At 47.7% G+C, this 23,296-nt stretch overlaps 1 protein-coding gene across 1 annotated transcript in view; it reads right to left on the reverse strand.

Annotated features, from left to right (window-relative positions):
• The window catches only part of RREB1 (ras responsive element binding protein 1), a gene marked incomplete at its 3' end in the record, with an annotated part of 150,604 nt that overhangs the window by 11,694 nt on the left and 115,614 nt on the right, over positions 1-23,296 (reverse strand). The window contains 3 exon segments of the mRNA XM_021711702.1: positions 4,217-6,395; positions 6,397-7,128; positions 8,734-8,923. Coding sequence (XP_021567377.1) covers positions 4,217-6,395; positions 6,397-7,128; positions 8,734-8,923 — 3,101 coding nt within the window.

The following is a 23,296-nucleotide window of genomic DNA, read 5'->3' on the forward strand; positions in this document are numbered from 1 at the left end:
TGGCCGGGAGCAGCCACTGCACTCCAGTCTGGGCGACAGAGTAAGACTCCAACTAAAAAACAACAACAACAACAACAACAATAACAAAAAACTTAACAAAAGAGATGTCCTTCTCCCCTGCGTAACCCCTTAGTTTGCAGGGTTGTTGCAGGTCAGTGTTTAATTTTTATACTCTTAAGTGTTTTTTCAATGCTTTGGAGGAAGCATCTCGCAAGACACCTAGGGAGCCAGGGGTCCAAGTGACCGACAAAAGCGGAGCTGCCCACCGGGACCTGTGGGGAGAGGGAGTTGATCAGATGACTTCTCAGGATCCCGCCAGCCATAACGCTTGATGAATGGAAAATGTTCTAACACAGCACTGGACATGGCCCAGTACTCAACACAACAGGGTTTAGCAGAGGTGACACTGGGACCATCCTGGAAGCCAGATGGTGAAGCCCAGCAACACTAGCCTTCACACCGCGTCTATGCATGCAGCAAGCACAACTCTGTCATCACTGAGTCTCCAATGGCTAAAAGCATTCTGGTCTGCAGCCATGTTCTCCCCTACTTCAAGTCACTTCCCAATCTTCTGCAGCTGGATATGTGAGAACTCAGGGAGGCACGTTTGCCTTCATGTAGAGGACCAGCCAGCCACGTGCCCCCTGATCGTGGGGCGGCTTTAAAGAACTAACCCTGGCTTGGAGTACACTGCCCTCCGAGGACCGTCATGAAGACTAGCACCTGGCTTTTCTACCAAGAATGTAATATGGTAGGACGTCAGGGACTGGTCCAAATCAGGCACGTCTAAGAAGATTTTCAGTAACTACAAAGGGAGAAGAGGCAGAACAGGTTTATATTTATATACATTCCATCTCACTCCATCTCATCTTAGACAAAACTGCCACTGACTTGCTTGGTTTAAGATGCTACCAAATTTTAAGCCAACACTGACATTTTGGCATTCAAAAGCCAGGCAATCACGACTGGATTCACAAGTGGGAATGTATTTCAGGCATGAGCAAAGACAAGCACAACTCTTGAAATGAAACACTGGTTTCTTCAGTTCCCTAAGACCATCAGTTTGCTGGGAATAGAAACATCAAAGTAAATGGCCTTCTCTGGGGAAAATGTATACAGTATCCACTAAGGACAGAACTCTCATGTGGAGAAGGATGGGTTGGTGGAGACTGGATGACGGCAGGGAGAGGGAGGAGGGTTGAAGAAGAGCCAAGCCAATGATCAGATCCAGACCACCTGCTTTCTGAAAAACGGGAACAGAAAGACTCACTTCTCCACCAACTCTCCGCAGGCGACAAGCAGGTATCACCCCAAAAGGGTAGTAAGAGACCTCTGTGAGGGGTATCTTCTCTTGAAGACACATTTCCCTTCCTGAATTGCTGTCTTTGTTCGAATGGCTACTTCACTCTGTCAGGCCTAAACTATTTCAATGGGAAGACAATAACGGCCTGAAAAGGCAGCACGTACTTTACGAATCTAGAAATCCTGGTTCCCCTTAAGTGAGACTTCCCTGGACAGGCACTCCTGACTTGCTACCCCTCAATTCTAGGACTCGATGCCTGACACCAGGAAGAAATGTCAATGTCATCTCTATAGGGCAATCTCTGGCAACCAGTCAGTGCAGCCTCAGAGGGACCCTTGCCCAAGGCTTCATGACTTCCCCTGACTCCCAGCTTCCTTCCCTCCCCAGGCTCCGCATGGCAGTTTGTCTAAGTCTCCAGTGATGGCTCTGTGACTGGCTTCCTACTGTCCCAACTACTCTAAAAAGGACAGCCTTAGGAGCTCTGTGGGATGGTCAGTCCTAGAGAATGTATTTCTAGCTGGGCACAGAGCATGGTGTGCATCCCATTCTCATGACCTTCCCCTTATTACACTATTGTAAACTCCTAACTACCTTGAGATAAAATACTTAGCGAGTATAAATACATGATACTCAGTTAAATTTGAACTTCGGATAAATAACAAATAACTGGCCGGGCTCGGTGGCTCAGCCTGTAATCCTGTGCCTTTGGGAGGCTGAGGTGAGTGGACTGCCTGAGCCCGCGGGTTCGAGACCCGCCTGGGCAGCGAGACCTCAGCTCTACAATAAATCAAAAAATCAGCCGGGCGTGGTAGCGCGTGCCTGTAATTCCGGCTACTCGGAAGGCTGAGGCGGAAGGATTGCTGGAGCCCAGCAGGCGAGGCTGCGGTGGCCAGGAACGGCCACTGCATTCCAGTCTGGGCGACCGAGTGAGACTCCAGCTCAAAAAAAAAAAAAAAACCCAAAACAAATAACTATATAACAAATATATCCCAAACTCTGTAAGGAAAATACCTACACAAAAAATTATTGTCTATCTGAAATACAAATTTAACGGGTATCCTCTATCTTATATAGCAATCATATACCATACATACAGTGCCATTTAGTTTTAGATCCTATCTATTAATATTTAGGTTGTAAACTCCAAAGGGGTAAAGATCTTACTCAATTCACCCTTAGTTCAATAATATAAATCCTGTGAGAAGATTCAGAAAATTATAATCCAGATGAGAGTTTTACAGTCATTTAATACTAGAAATTCTTGGTATAAACTTATTTAAAGTAGATTTCTATGCTAAACTTTCTTTAAAAATCAACTTCTAGGCTTGGTGTTGTGTGGTGATTCATGCCTGTATTCTCAGCATTTTGAGAGGCTGAGCCAGGAGTATTCCTTGAAGCCAGGAGTTCAAGATTAGCCTGGGAAACAAAGCAAGACCCTTGTCTCAAAAAAAAAAAAATCAACTTCTAGAAACTAACATTTGAAAAATGCTTTCGAATATCTTTTTGGCAATTTAAGTCTGTTACACAGAATATTATACATGTTTGGGTGTTTCTCCAGAACAACTTAAAACTGTAGCATTAAAAAAAACAAAAAACCAAATTCTTCCACTATTCACTCACTGCTGATTTTCATGATAAACAGGGGACGATGCAACCACCTTAGTAAACTCAAAAGAAAACGCTGGGGCAACGCCCTTGGGTCCCCTCCTGCTCTTGGAGCTTTTCTGTCTTCTCAATAAATCCTGCTTTCTCATTTTCCCAGGGCTGTGGCCCTCAAAAAAAAAAAAAAGAAAAGAAAATAAGCCGGGCTCGGTGGCTCAGCCTGTAATCCCGCACTTTGGGAGGCTGAGGTGAGTGGACTGCCTGAACCCGTGGGCTCGAGACCTGCCTGGACAACTTGACGAGACCTCATCTCTACAATAAATCAAAAAATTAGCTGGAGGTGGTAGCGCGCGCCTGTAGTTCCGGCTACTTGGAAGGCTGAGGTGGAAGGATCGCCGGAATCCAGCAGGTCGAGGCTGCAGTGGCCAGGAGCGCCCACTGCCCTCCAGTCTGGGAAACAGAATGAGACTCCAACTCAAAAAAAAAAAAAAAAAAGAAAATGCTGGGTGTTGTGGCTCACACCTATAATCCCAGCACTCTGGGAGGCCAAGGTGAGAGGACTGTTTGAGCCCAGAAGTTCCCCAGCCTGGACAACATATTGAGAACTTGCCTTCACAAAATAATTAAAAAAAAAATTAGTTGGGTGTGGTGGCATGCACCTGTAGTTCCAGTTACTCAGGAGGCTGAGGTAGAAGGATCATCTGAACCCAGGAGGCCGAGGCTACAGTGAGCCATGATTGCACCACTGCACTCCAGCCTGGATGAGATCTCCCCCAACCAAAAAAAAAGAAAAAGAAAAAAGGTCAGCACCACAATTTGTAAGATTTCTTTAAGAAGACATGGTAGCCGAAAGAACTTCACAGAACGTTCAGGATTTTTAAAGCTGCAATGAGGATGCCAGAATAGAATGTCTCATGTCAAAACACAGAGCTCACGATGCCCCAAAACCTTAACACAAAGTCCCACTTCTCTAGAGCTGCCTCCTCGCTTAGACCAGGAGATAATCCTGCCATCTTCTCGAGAAGGGATGGGGTATACAGAAGCGATCTGAGGGCCTGTGGCCACTTTCACCTGAAAACACCCTGCCTGAACACAGGCCACTGGAACCTAAGAGCCCATAAGAAAAACCCACAACCCCAGGCAAGCCCAGGGCTTATGAGACGGAGGAGGAAGAGAAGCCAGGAAAGAACAGAGGTGTGGGGGAAGAGTCCCTGGCTCTCAGCCCCACCGCTTGCTCTGCCCACTGGCCAGCGCACAGTCCCCCGCCAGGAAACAGGACTCGCCACCTGGGAGCCCCGCGGGCCCTCTTACCAGTGTGTGTGAGCATGTGCCTCTGCAGAGAGCTGGCCCAAGGGAAGACCCGAGGACAGCGGGGACAGTTGATCTTCTGTAGGCAGCTGGCGTAGGAGTTCCGCCTCGCCCGCTGCAGCTTGTCTTCTGGGGGACTGCCCTGCTCTTCGTCACTGGGCCCGTGGTGGTCGGCGGGGGCTCCAGCCACCTCCTCCTGAGCGCCGTCCTCTGCAGTCTGCAGAAATGGACTGAACTTGTTGGTGTCTGTGGTAGCTAGCATCTTCTCGATGCTGGCAAACTCCCCACTGGAGTCCAGGTCCACCCCACTGCTGCTGGCACGGGGCTGGTTTCTCACTCCCCTTTTCCGGCCCCTCTTTTTTGATGAGCCAGCTGGTCCCAGCTCGGTGGGTGAGGCTGCCTCTGGGCTGCTGGCTGGAGGAGGAGGATCACTGGTCTCTCTCAGGCTTGTGGTGTCGGTGGAAGCTTTGGGGAGGGAGCCTCCTATGGTGTCTGAAACCGTGGTGTCACTCCCAGTGCCTGTGGGCCCTAGGTCTGCCATCTTGGTGTTCAGCAGGGTGGGGGCCGAGGACACGGATGAGATGATCTGGGCAATAGAGGCCAGTGGGGGCAGCTCTTCTGTCACAGGGGGCTTTGGCAAGAGCAGGGGGGGCTTGGGCCGCAGTGGCCGCAACAAAGCTGGGCTGCTGAGGAGGGCCGAGCTGCCCAAGAGGGGAGGGCTGCTGACCAGCGCTGAGGAGTAGATGGGGACGGCCAGCTGAACAGAGCCCTGCAGGGGCTGAGCGTGGGGCTCCGTTGGAGCGGCTGTGGTGGCAGCTGCCGCGGGGGCCGTGGGGCTTTCCAGGATCCCACCCGGCTCCAGAGTCACCGGCAGGGAAGGGCAGGGGGCGGGACAGGGAGAGGGCTGCTCGCTGTGCCCCGCTTCCTGCTCAGGCTTCTTGGCTTCGCTGGGAGCAGCTGCATCCTTGTCTCCTTTCCTGAAGTTCTTGGGTATAGACAGGTCAATAGGCTCCAGGGAGCAGTCATAGGGGGCCAGGGAAGAAGGGCTCAAGAAGGAGGAGACGTTTTCCTGCTTCACTTGGACTAGGGCCAGGCCTTTCTGAGAAAAGTCCAAGGGCTCGCTGAAGTCCACTGCAAAGCTGCTGGCGGGCTCCAACTTGACTGAGACATGGGGAGGAGGCTGGGTGGGGCCCCCGTGAAGAAAGCCGTTTTGGGGCTCCAGGAAGGCGGCCAGTGGCTTGTGGTCGCCAAATGCAGCACAGCTGCCCTCCTCCCCCCTCCTCGAGGCCTCAGCAGCCGGTGCCTCCACGGGGCTCAGGCCCGCGTCGGCCGCCAGCACGTAGCTCTCGATGTCGTGCTCGGGCACGTGCAGGTGCTGCTTGAGGATGTGGTGGATGCAGTTGCGCTTGGCAGCGAAGGCGGCGCTGCACTCTTTGCACTCGAAGGGCTTGCGGCCCTTGTGGCCGCCGCCCAGGCCACGGCCGCAGTGCGTGCGCATGTGGATGCGCAGGGCGCGGTAGTGCTTCAGGTCCTCGCCGCACAGCCGGCACACCGTGTCTGGGGCGCAGAAGGCGTCCACCAGCTCGGCCGCGCTGCTGCTCACGTACTCAATGTTCTTCTCGATGTCCTTGCGCGTGGCCTTGAGGTGCTTCTTACGCAGGTGCCGCTCGCAGTTGGCCTTGACGGTGAAGGGATAGTGGCAGATCTTGCAGATGTAGGGCCGCTCCCCGCTGTGCGTGCGCAGGTGGCGGATGAGCGCGGCTTTGTCGGCGGCGATGTAGTCACAGATGTTGCACTGATACGGGGAGATGCCGAGGTGCGAGCGCACGTGCGCACGCAGCACCCCAGAGAACGCGAACACCTGGTTGCAGAAGCGGCATGGGTAGAGCACCTTGCGCATGGCGGGCGTCTTCTTGCCGCCAGGCGCAGTCATGATGGCTTTGAGCTCCCCCTCCGTGATCTCTTGCTTGATCTTGGCCTCCATGCTCAGTGGCAGCAGGGCCTCGATGATGCTGTCCTGCTCCAGCTGCGTCTGCATCTCAGGCTGGCCTGGCAGCTCCACCCGTGACTGCTGCAGGAAGAGCGGTGTGGCTGCATTTGGCTGGGCCCCGGACTTGGCCTGCAGCAGGTGGGCACTGGACGCAGCCTCTACCGAGCCTTTGAGGAGCTTCAGGGGTGGGGGGTGGGAGACTGGGACTGATGGAGCCAGGGGAGGCCTGCTGGGCATTGACGAGAGGTGGGGGCGTGGAGGTGGCCACCACTGTCCTTGGTGTGACCAGGGGCTTTGGCTTCAGAGGGGGCATGTGCTTGAAAATTGCCTGCAGAGGGGCAGCAGGGGCCTTGGAGAGAGGCGGAAGACTGATCTGAGGGGGGGCTGAGGCTGCCATCTTCAGAATCTGCTGGATGTCTGCCAGCTCGATGGCCGACTCTCCAGATATGGGCTTGACCACAATGCTACTGTCTGGCTGGATGATGAAGCCCTTCTGGAAGGGCTGCAGGGACAGATGCTTTATGTTCTCCTTGGTCGCGGGGAGAACTGTGAGAGAGCTGCCCAGGGAAGCAGCTTCGAAGGGAGACAGACTTAGCACGCTGGTGCAGCCGGGGTCCTGAGGTAGCTGACACTTGAGTGTCTGGAGCTGTATTGCTTGGTTGTCATCCGGCAGGGGCTCCTCGGCAGGGGCGGGCCTGATGTCTTTGGTGTGCTGCAGGTCCAGTGAGGCCAGAAAGGCCTTCTGGTCTGGGGCGTCATCAGGCAGGGCCTTGGCCTGCAGCTTTTCCCGACCCTGGTCTGCGGCAAGGTGGGTCTGCTTGTGCAGGGCAAGTGAGGAGAGCATGGGGAATGCTTTGTCGCAGGTGTCACAGACGAAACGGTGCTGCTCACTGATACACCTCCGCAGGTTTGTTTCGCACCAGGCCTGCACGGAATCCCCCGGCAAAAGCAAGGGAACAAAGGTAAGGATGGAAAAAGAAATACTAAATGGAAATGCAGTAAGTATTTGTTATACCATTGCCCCAGTGTACAGCCTTCCTCCATAACAGAAAAGATGCTGCCCTTCTCCTACTTGCTAACCCTGGACCGAGTAAGGAAAGCCACAGAGGATCTTAAGAATCACGTACGCTTGATGAATGGTATCAACCTCCAGGGTTTCTTACCAGAGACATGCTGAAGTACAGTTAAGTAACAATAATAAAAAGGCAGAATTAATTATCTTTATAAAAATGAGTGTCACTGGCTGGATGTGGTGGCCTAAGCCTATAATACCAGCACTTCGGGAGGCCGAGGCAAGAGGACTGCCTGAGCCCAGGGATTCGAGACCAGCCTAGACAACTTGGGAGATCTCGTCTCTACAATAAATCAAAAAATTAACTGGGCGTTGTAGCTCCAGGTACTTGGATGGCTGAGGCAGAAGGATCACCTGAGCCCAGCAAATTGAGGCTGTGGTGGCTATGAGCATGCCAATGCATTTCAGCCTGGGCGACAGAGTGAGACTCCAACTTAAAAAAAAATAAAAAGGAAAAAGGATATCTCACAAAAATGTTGGTGACAGAGGTTGGAGAACCAGCTACCTCTATGATTGTGAGAGAGGGAACACTGTAGAGGTGGAGGAGAGAGGTGGAGGAGGGAGGAACGTCATCTGGAGGGGTTACACAGGTGTTCACACATGGGTTAACATATATGGAACAATCCACTGAGCTTGAGGTTTGTACAACGGAAGAACTTCACTGTTGATACCTTCTAACTCAATTTTTAAAAAGGGAAAAAAAATAATTTCAAGGCAGTTTTAGTAGGTGCTTTTAAGCAGAGAACAAATATGGCTCTTCTTTCATTCAAGTCAATAATGACCCAAATCATTTTAATAGAAACTATAATTCTGGAGGTATTTAGCTGAAGTGCAGATACTAAAGAGATTTTTTTTTTTAGTTGGAGTCTCAATCTGTCACTCATGCTAGAGTGCAGTGGTACACTCACGGTCACTGCAGCCTGGACCTGCTGGGCTCAGGCGATCCTTCTGCCTCAGCCTTCCAAGTAGATGGAACTACAGGCACGCACACCACACCCGGCTAATTTGTTGATTTACTATAGCGTCAAGGTCTTGCCAAGTTACCAAGGTTGGTCTTGAACACCTGGGCTAAGGCAATTCTCTTGCCTCCACCTCCCAAAGCGCAGGGATTACAGATGTGAGACACCATGCCCAGTCTAAAAAAATATTTTTAAAAATACAAATTCAAATCTTGATAGGGCTGGGATGTTTTACAATTCATAGCTTTTAAATGCCAAGGCCCCAAGAAGGCAAAAGGCACAGACATGCATGTTAATAGGAAATTTAACCCCAAATAAGAGACTACGCACCCTTTGCAGCCCAACAATCCTAGGAAGATTGAAAGGATCAAGTTGAATTATAAAAAAGATAAAACCCAACTGGTACAATTTTAAGGAAGGACCCCTCAGGGTGAGGAAGTTTAGTCTATGTGACCTGTGGAGGTGGCTGCCGGCTGCTTCCATGGGCCGATGAGAATACCTGAGAAATGCGAGGAAACTTCCTACAGGAGAAGTCAGTGAATCCTAAGTCATGGAAGCCAGCAGGAATCGAAGGGTTGTTCTGTATGAAAGGCCTTCCCATTGCGTCCCTGGGAAGTTGTTTGTGGACAAGTGCATTGTGGCGCAGCAGTCCGCGATGTGTTCGAAAGGTGACGCAGCAAATGTCACATCTAGAAGAAGAGAGGGACAAGATGTGAGAAGACAGCTAGGTCAGAGTTTCCACTCGTCCATTAGCCTTATATTTTTTATTGCTTCATTTCAAGCGAACAAAACAAAAATAATGTGACATCAAGAAGCCAATCTGCATGGTTAGTACCAAAATCTCTTCCTTTGTAAAGAATTGTATTTTACCAACTTCTGGATACCAGTTCTTTGCAGGTAGCACAAGATGTATAAGTGACCCAAACATCCACAGTCTGTACACAATAAGAAGATGGCTGGAAACCTGAAGCCACCTCTGCAGATCTGCTCCCTCTCAGCTGAACCACGCTGTGCAGGGGGATCACGTCAAGAGGTTTTTCTCCCTCTCTCAACTCAATGGATTTGCATTATTGCAAATGTTTAAGTCAAAAGAGCATATATTTTACAGCATCCAGAGCAATCCCATCAACATCCCTGGCATCTGACAAGGATAAGATGACTACTAAATTCTCCAACTGAATTAAAAGTGACAGTGATTGTGTATTAAATTGTGATACTATTACCATCATTATCTGGAAAATAACCACAACTCATAACATACAGAGCCCATAATGAGTGCACGGTATCCTGCCAGGACAGTGCATATGACAACCCAGGCAGGCAAGGCCACACAGCCAGTAAGAAGCAAACACAAAATGTGAGCCCAAGTCCTGCTCCCACCCATGCCCAACACAAGGCTGACTCCCTTTCCTGGAAAGACACTCACAAGTACAGTCCACTTAACAATTGTGACCCTTCCAATTGAGAGATAATCTTCCACATCCTAAATTCTGGGCCACAGAGATGCACAGCAAACTCCACTGTATAGAATGCTGTCTCTGGTTTTCATACCAGTGTTGTCTTCTAGTTCTTCACTAGAACCATATTAGAAACCATACAAGGCTGGGCGTAGTAGCTCATGCCTGTAATCCCAGCACTTTAGAAGGCTGAGGCAGGAGGATTATTTGAGCCTAGGAATTAGAGACCAGCCTGAGCAACATAGTGAGACCTTGTCTCTACAAAAATAAAAAAATTAGCCAGATATGATGGCAAGTGCCTGTAGACCCAGCTACTCAGGAGGATAGGATGGGAGGATCACATGAGTCCAGGGGATTGAGGCTGCGGTGAGAAATAACTGTACCATTGTACTCCAACCTGGGCAACAGAGTGAGTCCCTGACTCAAAACAAAACAAAACAAAATAAAAAACCACGATGTAATAATAATTATATTATCAACATCCCCCTAGACCTATACTGAATACAGTAGCTACTAAAGCCACACGTGACTACTGAAATTTAAATTTAACTGAAATCTCCTCAGTCGCATTATTCTCATCTCAAGGGCTCAGTTGCACTGGGCAGTGCAAATACAGTATGTCTCCACGACTACAGAAAGTTCTGCTGGACAGCGCTGTATGCCAAACATCATTCCACATACTTACAAGTGCAAATGCATACAGCCCCCACAAGATCTCAACGGGAGGCTCTCTGTCACTGTTTCAGAGAGGTAAAACAACTTGCTCACATTCAAAACGCATACACCTCAATGGAAACATTTTTTTTTTTTTTTTGCTTTGAAATTCTCCTCTGGAAATAAAGAGATAACACAGTCACCCACAAAGCTGCTGAGCTCACTTTCACAAAGCGTTGAAAGAAAGAAGTGCCAAGTATGTGCAGTCTTATCGCACCGTGGCAGTGTGGCAGAACACGGTCCTGCCACACACGCACTGCTCCTGGCCCCTTGTTAGCACAGGGGCCTCTCCCTAGCAAGATTCCTGTCATCATTCAACTGCATTTAGAACCTCGGGTTCCCATGAGCCACTCAAAACACACTCCTTTTGAGGGAATCCTGCTGCGCTCACCAGTGGGGCCAAGGCCCAGGGAAGGGATGGATCCAGATAACCCAGAACACATTTAGGGACTGGAAGTTCTCACAGTGAGGACCCAGACGTCAGTGGACCCAGAGGTCTCAGTCACAGGTCATGGGACAAATTCAGCAGGGAAGTGGAAGAGATACAACCCCAATAGGTGAGGTTCTCTTTCTGGCTGGAACATGTTCAAGCTTCAAGCTTCACTTGCAGAGGGGGCAGTGACCCTCAGAGGCTGACAAGAGCCTCTGCCCTGTCCCACTGCCCTAATGGAGCTCTTCTACCACCCTGACTTCAGGCCATCCAGGTGTCAAATTCAACTGCACACTCCATGTGGTCCCATCATACTTTGTCACCGGTCAGCTGAAAGCTCTGTACTGCACAGAAAGAATGAAAAAGATGTCTGAAATGGGGAAATTTAACTCCAGATATTTGACTAAATTTTTTAGTTATGATAATAGTTCTTTGACTATTTTTAAAAGAAGATTATTTTCTTTTAAAGATATGTAATGAAATATCTATAAATGAAATGTGGGGCATCTGGAATCTATTTTAAAATTATCTGGTTTAGGAAGAGACAACAATCTCCGAAACTGGGTGAGGGTACTGGGGGGCTCACAGTACTGTTCTTTCCACCTCTGTGTATGTCTGAAATGTTCCTTCATACATCTAAAGAAAGAGAGAGAGAGAGTTTCTATTACAAATAGCTAATGAGAGTGGGCTGACTTTTTGTCTCTTTCCCCAAGTTTCAACAAATCCAGATCACTATTTGTGGCCAGTGTATGTCAGGGGCGCAACTTACACAAACTCCAGAAGAGAAGTCCCTTCTCTGAGTGCTCCTGTGGCATGGGTAACGTGAAGGGCTCCACTCATCAGCAAGGCAAGGTTCTTTTGGCATACTAACTGAATAATGAGAGATTCTGGGGGAAAGGAGCAGGGGCCGGGGTTCAGGAGGGAGGTGCTGACACCAGGGCTCAGGAAGGCTCCGTAAACGTGAGGTTCACACTCAGGGCGAGCTGGGTGCTCAAGCCTATGGCACCAGCTGGTTTGGCACTTGATAAACTGGAGACAGTGAGGGGAGCTTGGGGGCCGAAGTCAGACTGTGCCCTTCCTAAAGGGTGAGATAAGGAGGAGGAGGGAAGAAAGACCCAAGCAAGTGTGTAAAGGCAGTGAGACTCGTTACTCCACAAATCCTACAGGCGTTTTCCCCTGGAGTCTATAATAACTCACCCTTCCTTGTAACAATCAGCATTTACTACATATATTTCATGTAGAATGTTTGCAGAGTGGTTTAAATTAAGTTATAATAATACCGGGCACTATCCTGGATGCTGGGATGTCATGACACATACCTAGACTAATTTCCTCTAAACAATCCAATGAGATAGCATAAGAATGAATGAGTGAAAGCTGAGCATTTTTTCCCAGCACAACTTTCCTCTGAAAACAGCAGAGGGGAGATTGCTAATTAAAGTCAGGCAAAGGCAGGGCTTATAAAGCAATTCATATATACCTTGAATATTTTATTAAACCTAAAACATATACATCTGTCTAAAACACATTATGTACATGATATAAATGTAAATAAGTGACATAAAATAATAAGCCTTATTATTTGTAGATTCAGTATTTGCAAATTTGCCTACTTACTAAAATTTATGTGTAAACCCCAAATCAATACTTGTGGTGCTTTGGTGGTCATCTGCAGACATGTACAGAGTGGTGAAAATTCTGAGTTGCCTGACACACCCGTTCCCTGCTGAGGTCAGAGGAGACTACACTTGGTTCTCTTCAGTTCTTATACTGTACATACTGTCCTTTGGCTGATTATTCTGTGTTCCTCATATCTTTGTGCTTTTTCTTGGTGATTTTTGATGTTGATATGGCCCCAGACATAGTTCTGAGGTGATGTCTACATCTCCAAGCACAAGGGACTATGATGTGCATTAGAGAACATACGTGTGTCAGATAAGCTTCATTTAGACATGAGTTACAGTGCCATTGGCCACGAGTGCAATGTTAGCGAATCAATACTTCATATTAAATAATATGGTGACCTTAAACAGAAACGCACACACAACACGGTCACACATTGATCAGTTGATGGACACATGACAAGAGGCACCCAGGAGCCTAAACCTGTGTTTTCCCTAGGTGCGATAGTTCAGTATTCACTAATTCTGTTTGCAGCAACTCTGCAGAACCCAGCTTCTACGAACAACAAGAATCAACCATACATAACACTTGCCAGTCCTTCCACGAAGGGCCAAGGACTCATATGAGTCTCATCCCCCGGACTGAAGTTCCCCATTGCCATTACTGATGAATCACAGTCACAATATGATATCTTTGATTTCCAGTTTCAGATTCTTTAAAGAAGATCAAGAATCTAGATTTTTGCAAACAAACCAAGCAGAATCCTACATTTTCATGATTGTTTTTCTCAACTGTGCACAGGTGTCTTACCTGAAAATTAAAAAAAAATACTCTGTCCAATCTGCACTGTAAACAAGCCTTTCCAATGTAAGTTTCCACAGAGACTATTTTTTAAAAAAATAACACTGCACTGGCTTATATACAATTTAATTAAATTACAGTAAATATCACAAGTATTACTGACAGAAACAGATTGGGAAAAGATAACTCTTGTTAGCATGCAAGTCAACTGCTAAAGGTGAGCACGTGGGCCTGAGCGGTCTGCAAACTTTCTGAACAGTGCACCACAACTTATTAGTAAGAATTTTTTTTAGTCAAGCTCTCACCACTGCCTAGGGTGGAGTGCAGTGACACGATCATGGCTCACCCCAGCTTTCACCTCCTGGGCTCAGGCAATCCTTCCACCTCAGCCTCCCCAATAGCTGGTACTATAGGCATGTTGCTACCATGCCAGCTAATTTTTTGTAGAGACAGAGTCTCTATGTTGAGATTTTTTTTAAAAATTATTTTTTCTTGTACCCTGTTGATCTTCCTGAACACTTTCCACTTTGGAGGCACTTATATTAATACATGGCCTATTGGCCATGAATATTTAAGAGTGAAGGGCATCACCTACTAGGTTTTACAAAGAGAATACTTCTTTTTTTTTTTTTTTTTTTGAGAAAGCAGGATTTATTAAGAGGACAGAAAAGCCTGGGAGGGGACCCAAGGAGGACAGAAAAGCCTGGGAGGGGACCCAAGGAGATTGTCTTTTTTTTTTTTTTTGAGTTGGAGTCTCACTCTGTCTCCCAGGCTAGAGTGCAGTGGCACGTTCATGGCCACTCCAGCCGTTGACCTGCTGGGCTCTGCTTTCCTTCTGCCTCAGTCTTCCAAATAGCTGGATCTATAGGTGCACACTACCACGCCTGGATAATTTTTTGATTTATTGTAGAGACGAGGTCTCGCCAAGGTGCCCGGGCTGGTCTCGAACCTGTAGGCTCGGGCAATCCATTCGCCTTGGCCTGCTAAAGTGCTGGGATTACAGGCTGAGTCACCTAGCCCAGCTGACTCAAATTCTAAATCTAATTACCATATTAAGAAGCATTAATGAGAATGCTTCTTAATATGGTAATTAGATTTAGAATTTGCTTTACTCGTATGGTGGTAATGAATTTTTAGTAACACTGAGTTTTCGTCATTTATCTCTCTGTGTCTATCTGCTCCTTCATTCTCTCACTCATTCTCAATGCCCTCCTGTTTCTGGACAGAGTTTCATATGTAGGAAGTGTTCAATAAACACAGGGCAGAATCAGCCAATACTGACCATGAGCTCTGTGTCCCTGTGGTTCGCAGCTGTGGAGTAGCAGGGATGGGAGAGTATGGGCCCAGGGACCAGAGACACCGGGGTGGAGGTGGGCGTATTCAGACTGTGTAACCTTGGACAACTTATTTCCATCTGCTTTTCAGCTGCCGGCTACGTAAAATTTCCCAGACATGCCGAGATAAGAATCCCCTCATGATCTTGTTAAAGCAGATTCCTGGATCCCCCCCCCAAATCTACTGAAATCAGAATAACTAGAGAATGGGGCTAGGAATCTGTATGTGCACAAGCACACCAGCTGACTCTTACAATTCGACAAGTATTAAAAACAAATTATAGTGAGAATTAAGTGCGAGAATCTAGACTCTAGAAATACCTTAAGCCACAAGCCTGTTAGAGTTCCCCGAGAAAACAAACTGCCGAGACTTCACTTGTCTTTGTGGCCTCTCTCCTGTTCCTTCTCTAAGCCTCATTTTCCCTTTTCAACTGTAAAAGGGGGAATCTTTGCAGTTACTATGAACAACAGATAACAATATGCTTTGAAAACTGCAAAGTGCTATTCCAAATTTAACCTGCTAAGGAGAAAAAAAAAATCAGAAAAAGCCCATTTCCCAGTATGTTTTAGCAAACATGAAAATGCAGGAACATTTTTTTCATTTCAAACGGATATATTTTCTCATCTCACTCTCAAGAACTTCACAACTGCCCTCACTACTTCTGTTTACTCTTGTGACTCATGGGAAGAAATCAGTGTTCTTTCTGGTCAGCCCTCTGTTCTAACCTATCCTGCTTCCTCACCCCCTCTTGAAAGAGGACACACTCTCCCAACCAGCACATGCTCTCTTCCTCCTAACAGGCTAAGCAAGGTCTAGATACACACTTCACACTTCCTTTTTCATGGGATTTCACCAAGGCGTTCCCATTTCGCTTACAAAAAGATGTAAAACGTCATCTCATAAGTAAAGCTGCTCAGAAGTGGTATAGAAAAAAAAAATTCTGCTTTGAAACCTGAGCATATTGTGAGGATGGTTAAAAAGAAAGAAACACCCACACACACACAAAAAAGTCGTCTCCAGGCCTTAGACTCAGCACCTGTTGATAAACTTTAAATAAAACCAGTGTGGAAAACCATCACCCCAAATACTTGGATGTGCCTTTATCAGGCAAAGGCCCTCTGGTTCAACCAGCCTCCCAAGACCCGGGGAAGAATGCTTTGCAACCTTGTTTCTAAGCAGCTCTTCAAGGACAATGGAGGTAACTGCAAATCTGCAGACCAAGTTGCTGGATGTAGGCACCCGGGTATTTGTAAACCTCACTTGGGCTTCGTTAGGACCACAGTCATCGGCCAGGTGGTCCCCATGAATCCTCACCCCCAGTTTGTGGGGTATTCCAACGCTGCCAGGAATTCATAAAAAGCATGATTGCAAAACATTTAGATGGGCTAGAGCTGCGCTTAGAGTCACAGAAGAGGGGCGGGCTATAGGACAATTTCATTTTGCAAGAGATCTTGACAATGTGCCAGAGAGACCTTTTGAGTTTCTGGCAACACAGATGGCCCTATGTTGGAAACTGAGGGCAATTTTTCCAAATGAAAACAAACTGCACTGTCAGTAAGGCAAATGTATTTAGGGGAAAGTGTATCACTTTGCAGGATTTAAAGAAGCTAGCAGAACCCCACTGACCCTTCTAAAAACAAAACTTTTTCTTTTTAAATCACATACAGATACAGATTACTCTTAGGGAAAAAAAATTCCCTAGTGGGAAAACCTCCAAAGGACAATTTAAAGTGAGATGATATATGGAACAAAAGGTCGGACATTCAGCCCAACATCAATTTATAGAAGCTGCTCAGAACATGTGAACTCCAAATCATTGTGCTCACAGAAATAGTGTCTCTGTACCCCAAGGCAGTGCATAAAAGTCAGATTCACCTAGAAAAACATCTGAATTCTAGCATGCCAGCCAATGTTTCTATGAGGATAAGCCATTTTAATGTAAAATGCTGGAGTGGGTTTGACCATTTCCCACCCTGACGTATGATATCCCAGCCCCTGAACTGTGGAGCCACTATACTGGGAGGGTTCCTGTTATGGGGTTTGGGGTCTTAGGGTAAGTGGTAGGAGGGGGATGTGGTATCAGGGTGCAAAGGCAGGGCTCCTCAGAACAGGAGAGGGGACAGGACGCAGCGGCTGCACTTACTATCTCCTCACTCCCCACCTCTCTCAGCATCACTTGTAAAGTTACTGGGAGTACTGGGTAGGTGTGAAGCATGAAGATGAAGAGCTGGGACAGGCAGGGGTCTCGGGGAAAATGCCTCCCAGCTCATGAGGGGAGCCAAATTTCAATGTGGCCGCTGGTATGTACACAAAGGCACAGATGGTAGAAAGGGGCTGCCAACACCGGAGGCTGGGACCCTGATCACAGAGAGGCTTCGCTATGTGCTCAGAGAAGTGCCTTTGGTTGCCAGTGGCTAGGCAGACATGGTCACAACAAGAATAGGTCCTAAACGCTCATGGCCACCCTCTAAAACACAGGCAAAATTCTATAGCACATGGCTCTGACTCTCCCTGAGCTGGAAAGAGTGCTAACATGGTCAGAGGAGAGTCTGACTCCAAAAGAGCTGGAGACTCCACTGTGTTCTCAAGTCACAGAGACCCAACCCCGCCAGCCACTGCTCCAAATCACCAAAGGCATAAGGAACACAAGGCCAGGGTGGAACCAACCAGCTCTAATAGGTCAAGGAAAACACTCTTGTTCATTAGCTGAGGTTTTGTCCTTTCAATTCTCAAAGTACTTTAATGCAACAAATAATGGTCTTGCCCATATTTAATTTTATTCTTAGAATTAAAACTAAAGTTAAATTTCTGAAGTCAATGAACTGACAACTGACTATGCTATAGGATGCCTAATTAGGTCATAGAGATAACAGTTCTTTTAACAAGTAATGTCCTTGTAAGAAGATAGGACATCCTTCTTTCATTTGTTTTTTTGTTTATTTATTTATATAAAACTGCATAATTCTGGACTGGGGTAGAAATGCAGTGTGATAAATATGCTATTATGGTATGGACATTATCTGTAGGGAGTATTGGTAAACGCCCAAGAAACATCCAGCAGTTTTGAAGCTTCATAGTAGGGCTAAGTTACTTACCAGGAATAACTATACCACTAAAAGCATCAGCCCTGAAATACAAATCTGGAATCTGTAACCACTAACTGGAGCAGTTGCCCAAATAACCTTCAGGAAGTATCTAAAATGGGTGGGGGAACATGCACACACACTACAGATAAGAGGCAAGCCTGAAGGCAAAGTTATCAGCAATGTGCTTTACAGAAATGAAAAACAATGACACCAAGTCTTTCCCCCCCCCTTTCAACCTTGTGGCTAAACAACTTTGGGATTAGTGCCACCCACCCCTCTGTGCTTGCTATAGTAGTATTTTATTCATCTGGTGACCTTAACTCTCCAGAACAAGATGAAAATCCTGAAGTCAACAAAAGCTTAACAGAGTGGCTCAAAGAGATAATAAGCCACTCAGGTGTTTCCTTGGGGCCTCTTCTCTGTCATATAGCTGTATCAAGTCTACCAGCGTGACAGATGAAGGACAGACAGATGACCTCTTGCCATCAGTAAGGGAGGGTTAATTCTTTTTAACTATGCTAAGCATATTTTTTTAAGACTGCATTGGCAGATTCCATACACTAGAAAATTACTTTCTTTAGATTCCCAGGTTTCCACACAATCTAAGAAAAATGATGTGCAGTTCTACTATTTAAAGGTGTCTAGTGCCTTCAAGTTTCTAAATAATCTGCTTTTCAACACAGAGTATGAAACGTGGGATGTAGGACTCAAACCATATTTAAACAGCCACTCTATTTTCCAATCTTTACAAGAGCAAAATTAGACAATAAAGAGTAAAGGACACATTGCTTTCATGTTCTCTGTCAAGTATTGTATTTGGGAGAAGCCCTGGAATTTGCCTCTCAGTTTCATTGGAATGGGGTAACAGCCAGAGTGGGTGCAACAGAGGATACCTGTAAATGGTAGAAGGTTTGAAATATTAAAAAAGACAAGTTCTAAGTATCAGAAGAAAATATCCATTTAGCGTTTGTAACAGTCTGGGGACCGTGTATTGTCCTCATGCAGTCTTCAGATCTATTTTCCAGATGGGGAAACTGAGCCACCACTTGCCTGAGGTCAGAGCTGCCAGGCAGCATGCTGGGTTGGAGCTGGCTGGATCCACACACTCCACCATGCTGTGCACTCAGAAGACAGCTATTTGCAGATGCCCCAGCTCCTTACATGACCCATGCCACATCCTTGGTGCCTGGACACCAGCCTCGCTGGGAGCGTTTCCTAACACTGACACTCCCCACTCCCTGCAACCCTGGCCAGCAGAACCTGCGAAATACCTGCTCAGAAGGTGCAACTCAACTTGGCCACCTCCTTGAGATACTGAATTCTTTCCTCATTATATCGTTTTAATCGAGACTGGCATTCCTTCTTAAAGGGGATTTCATGCTCTATTTTTCCTGATCTGTCTCCAAAGGCCAGAGGAGTAAGTGCAAACAACCTCTCCTCTGGAGCCCCACCCAGCTCAGACATTCTTCTCCCTCAGCCCACCCTCCCCGCCCAACCCAGGGCAGAGAACTGACATCCAACAGCTGCACTAATCTCTCCCAGTTGCTGTGGGCAACAGTGACGGCCCTGTGACAGGGCCCTGGCTGGGCAGCCTCCCCTCCCCACAACCCAGGAATCTGATTAGGCTGCACACCACGGCCCAGCGCTCTGCTCAAACTGTTCAACCAAACCAGCGTGGCATGAAGCACAGGGCAGAGGCTGAAGGAACTGCACAAGGGGTGGGTGTACAGGGTATAGAAGCTGGGTGGCCTGTCCTTGGGTGGGGTGGAACAGGGTAATCTGACCAAGGTTACCTGCCAGGCAGGGGAGGTGTCCTGCCCTCTGTCCACAGCTCACAGTCCCTAGCAGGGTTTTAAATCTGCTTCCACCTGGCCAAATCTCAGACCCCTGGACTTCTGAATATGCTGACAGATACTTTGAAATACCTTTTCCCTGTTTTTAGTATGACATTCAATAAGGATGGGGCCAATGTCACATGACTGAGTCGTAGGGTCTCTCTGCAGGTGATGGGTGTGCAGTAGAGGTAAACATTCCTTGGAATTGTCGAGAATAGAGAAGAAAGAAGGTTCTGGCATCTCCCTTTGGTGGCCCTCAGTCTGCCCTCTCGGCTGCAGCAATGCTTACCCTTCCCACTCAGGGAGCCAGGGCACTGGCCAGAGTCCCACGTACTAATTCCCCACACAGATTTGAGGGCGTCGCCTTGAACTTTAAAATCACCTCAGAGATGACCAAGATCGATAATGTGACCAGTGGAAGAAGGCCCTCATCTGGAGGAAACGCAGCAAAGAGCCACAACCTGTGAGGTAAGATTCAACCAAGAAGCTCTGCACACCCATCAAATCTCTCTGCTTGGACAAGCAGGCATGCTCTTCTTGGTCCTGTACTTTGCTTTATAACCAACCACCCATCTTGCTTGTTTTCTGACTAACCTGCACCCCTGTCCCAAACATCACTGTTTTCCTCAAGCCCGGGCAAGTGCCTGGCACGCAGTAAAAATCCAATCATTTGTTGGATACATTTTAACTGAAATAATGCTAACATTACTTATTACCTGATCTCCCTTAATCAGGAACCATCTAAGATTATACAATAACTTTGGCCAAGTTTTGCCCTCCATGGCAGTCCTTTTAACATGGTGACCTTCCAGTCACTGCCCCTCTCAGCTCAGGAGACAAAGCACTCACGCACAAGACTGGGGCTACACATCAAAGCCAGTGCTTTTGTGCTTCCTGGCTACAGGTGGCTTATCTGAGACCTGCTTTGTCATCTGTTAAGCCCGTGAACATGGCTGGGGCACTCTGAGATGGGCTGGGGTTGCACCACATACACCAGACTTCCGACAGTCAGTAGATGAAAGCAAGACATAAACCTTGTCACTAATAATTTATACATTCATTACACATTGGCTTGTTATCTTCACTATATTGGTATAATCAGTAAAGCATTATCCATTTCACCTGTTTCTTTTTACTTTTTTTGAGACAGGGTCTCACTCTATCGCCCAGGCTGGAATGCAGAGGCACAATCCAGCTTACCACGGCCTTGATAACCTGGGCTCAGGAGAGCCTTCTGACTCAGACTCCCCAGTAGCTGGGACTATAGGCATGTACCACCATGCCTGGCTAATTTTTTTGTAGAGACAAAGTCTCACTACATTGCCTAGGCCGGTCTCAAACTCTTGGGCTCGAGATTCTCCCGCCTTGGCCTCCCAAAGTGCTGGGATTACAGGTGTGAGCCACCATGCCTAGCCTCTTTTTATTTTTAAAAATGTGGCTACTAGAAAATTTCAAAAGACACAGGTGGCTCAGATTCTACTTCTGCTGGTTGGCACTGACCTGGACACGCCTCCCAAATAGACTGCATTCACAATAGGATCTGGCCGGTCACTGTTCTATCCTGATAGCCAAGTGAGATACTCAATGCCCAGCAACATCCTCAGACAAGGGGTGTTCTGTGCATCCCCCTGCTCTCTGAACACTCCGTCCCTCACCTCCGATGCCAAATGCTAGCTCTCGAAGATATGCCCTATGCTGCTCTCTTCCCTGCCACCTCTCCCTCATCTGGGGAGCTGTATGGAGGAGGTTGGTCCTATCGGGGCCTAACCCACACCAAACCATAAGAGCTAGCATTTCTACAAGCAGCTTTGTGTCTTCTTTTGTTCAATGCCAACACTTCATTCATTTGAAACACAGCCGAGTAGAAGAAAATAGACTCAGTGTTTACACAAGTTTAGATTTCCAACACTTTCTATTAAGGAACAATGGGCCCCTTGCCAGCATGGGGAGTGAGGGATGAGGGATGAGGGATGAGGGATGAGGGATGAGGGATGAGGGATGAGGGATGAGGGATGAGGGATGAGGGATGAGGGACGAGGGGGATGGGACAGGAGAGAGAGAAGGCAACAGCTGTTTTGAGTTACAACTTTTCTGTCTAAGCTGGTAGCATCCCCCTATGGTTCTGCATCCTTGGGGTTTGAAATGGAGCTGGTCTATTTTAGTTCTGTGTTAACAAGCGGTCTCCCCCACCAGCTACCATCCCAGTTCACTGCCTGGCTAGGCCCTGCTGCCCCAGGCCTCCTCTGAGAGCAGGCTATTACATATAACGGCAGGCAGAGCAAAGAGGAGAAAAGGGAAGTTAGCCATGTTCTGTAATCAACTCCTTTTGGTTTCCAGCCGCCAATCCTTCCTTACCTAGCAACAGTTACAGAGCAAGCCATGGGGCAAGGGATGGCCTGCTCACTCCCACAAAGGATGCCTACCTGATGGCCTCTTCTTACTAACCATCCCCTTGCCCGCTGCTGTGGGGCCAACAGAATGAAAGGCTGCCCAGGGGATCGACTACTCACGGCTACAAAAATGCCTCAGCCTACCCCACACCAAACATAGGACGTTATCACTGAATAGGAGAGAAAAACCCTCTGCTCTGCTAGCTGGACAGGCAGGACAAGAGGTTTAACTTCACAGCCCCTCTGGCACCACTAGACTTGGCATCACAGCGGGTGAATTTCCCACCAAATTTGTGCCCATCCTGCTTATGAATTACATGACCAGCGCCCACTACAATGTCACTTTCCACCCTCTCTGAGGAAGAAGACTGCTTTCCCCTTGGAGCAGCTCCTTGTCCAGAGCCCACTCTAGGAGAACACAGTCCCTCGCCCAGGTCAGCATTCCTATTTTTTTTTTTTTTTTTTTTTTTAGTTGGAGTCTCGCTCTGTCGCCCAGGCCGGAGTACAGTGGAATGCTCATGGCCACCGCAGCCTACCTGCTGGCTTCAGGTAATCCTTCTGCCTACAGGCACGCATCACCATGCGTGGTTATTTTTAAATTTATTGTAGAGATGAGGACTTGCCAAATTGCCCGGGCTAGTCTCGAATCCATAGGGTCAGGCAATCCTCTCACCTCGGCATCCCAAAGTGCTGGAATTATAGGTGTGAGCCTCTGCGCCTGATCCAGGTCAGTATTTCAAAGGGGACACTGGATCTTACTCTATCACTTCCACACACCAAGCTGTGCAGGCTTGGGCTGCCCAGAAATCTCTCGTGAAAGCCAAATTATATTTTTCTGTAGAAAAGAATTATCTAGAAGGAGGTAAGATGATATGCAATCACAAAACATATGGAGGGGCTCACAGATAACCTGTATTCACCATCTGCAGTGCCAGATTAGACAGCTGCTTGGCGGGAATGCGAGCAGGAGTTGGCATCTCACAAGCTATTCCCACCTCTGCCCATGACTCTCCTTGGGAAGTTTGTCTGGCAACCTCACCTCTATGGGCTCAGGTCCTTGACCTAGAGAACTACTTCAGTGTTCATCACCTACCACAAGCCCCTATCACGGGGATGCTGTGGACATGCGTGAAACTGTGAAGTCAAGTTCCTGAATCTCTCAGAACTCAAGGGCCAGCAAAAGGAGGAGCCCAATGCCTTTTCTTGGAAGACAGGCCGGGCTCGGTGGCTCAGCCTGTAATCCCGCGCCTTTGGGAGGCTGAGGTGAGTGGATTGCCTGAGCCCGCGGGTTCGAGACCCGCCTGGGCAGCGAGACCTCATCTCCATAATAAATCAAAAAATCAGCTGGGCGTGGTCGCGCATGCCTGTAATTCCAGCTACCTGGAAAGCTG

This window comes from Carlito syrichta, unplaced genomic scaffold (assembly GCF_000164805.1).
Source record: "Carlito syrichta isolate Samal-C Ts95f unplaced genomic scaffold, Tarsius_syrichta-2.0.1 Scaffold302456, whole genome shotgun sequence".
Classification (NCBI taxonomy): domain Eukaryota; kingdom Metazoa; phylum Chordata; class Mammalia; order Primates; family Tarsiidae; genus Carlito; species Carlito syrichta.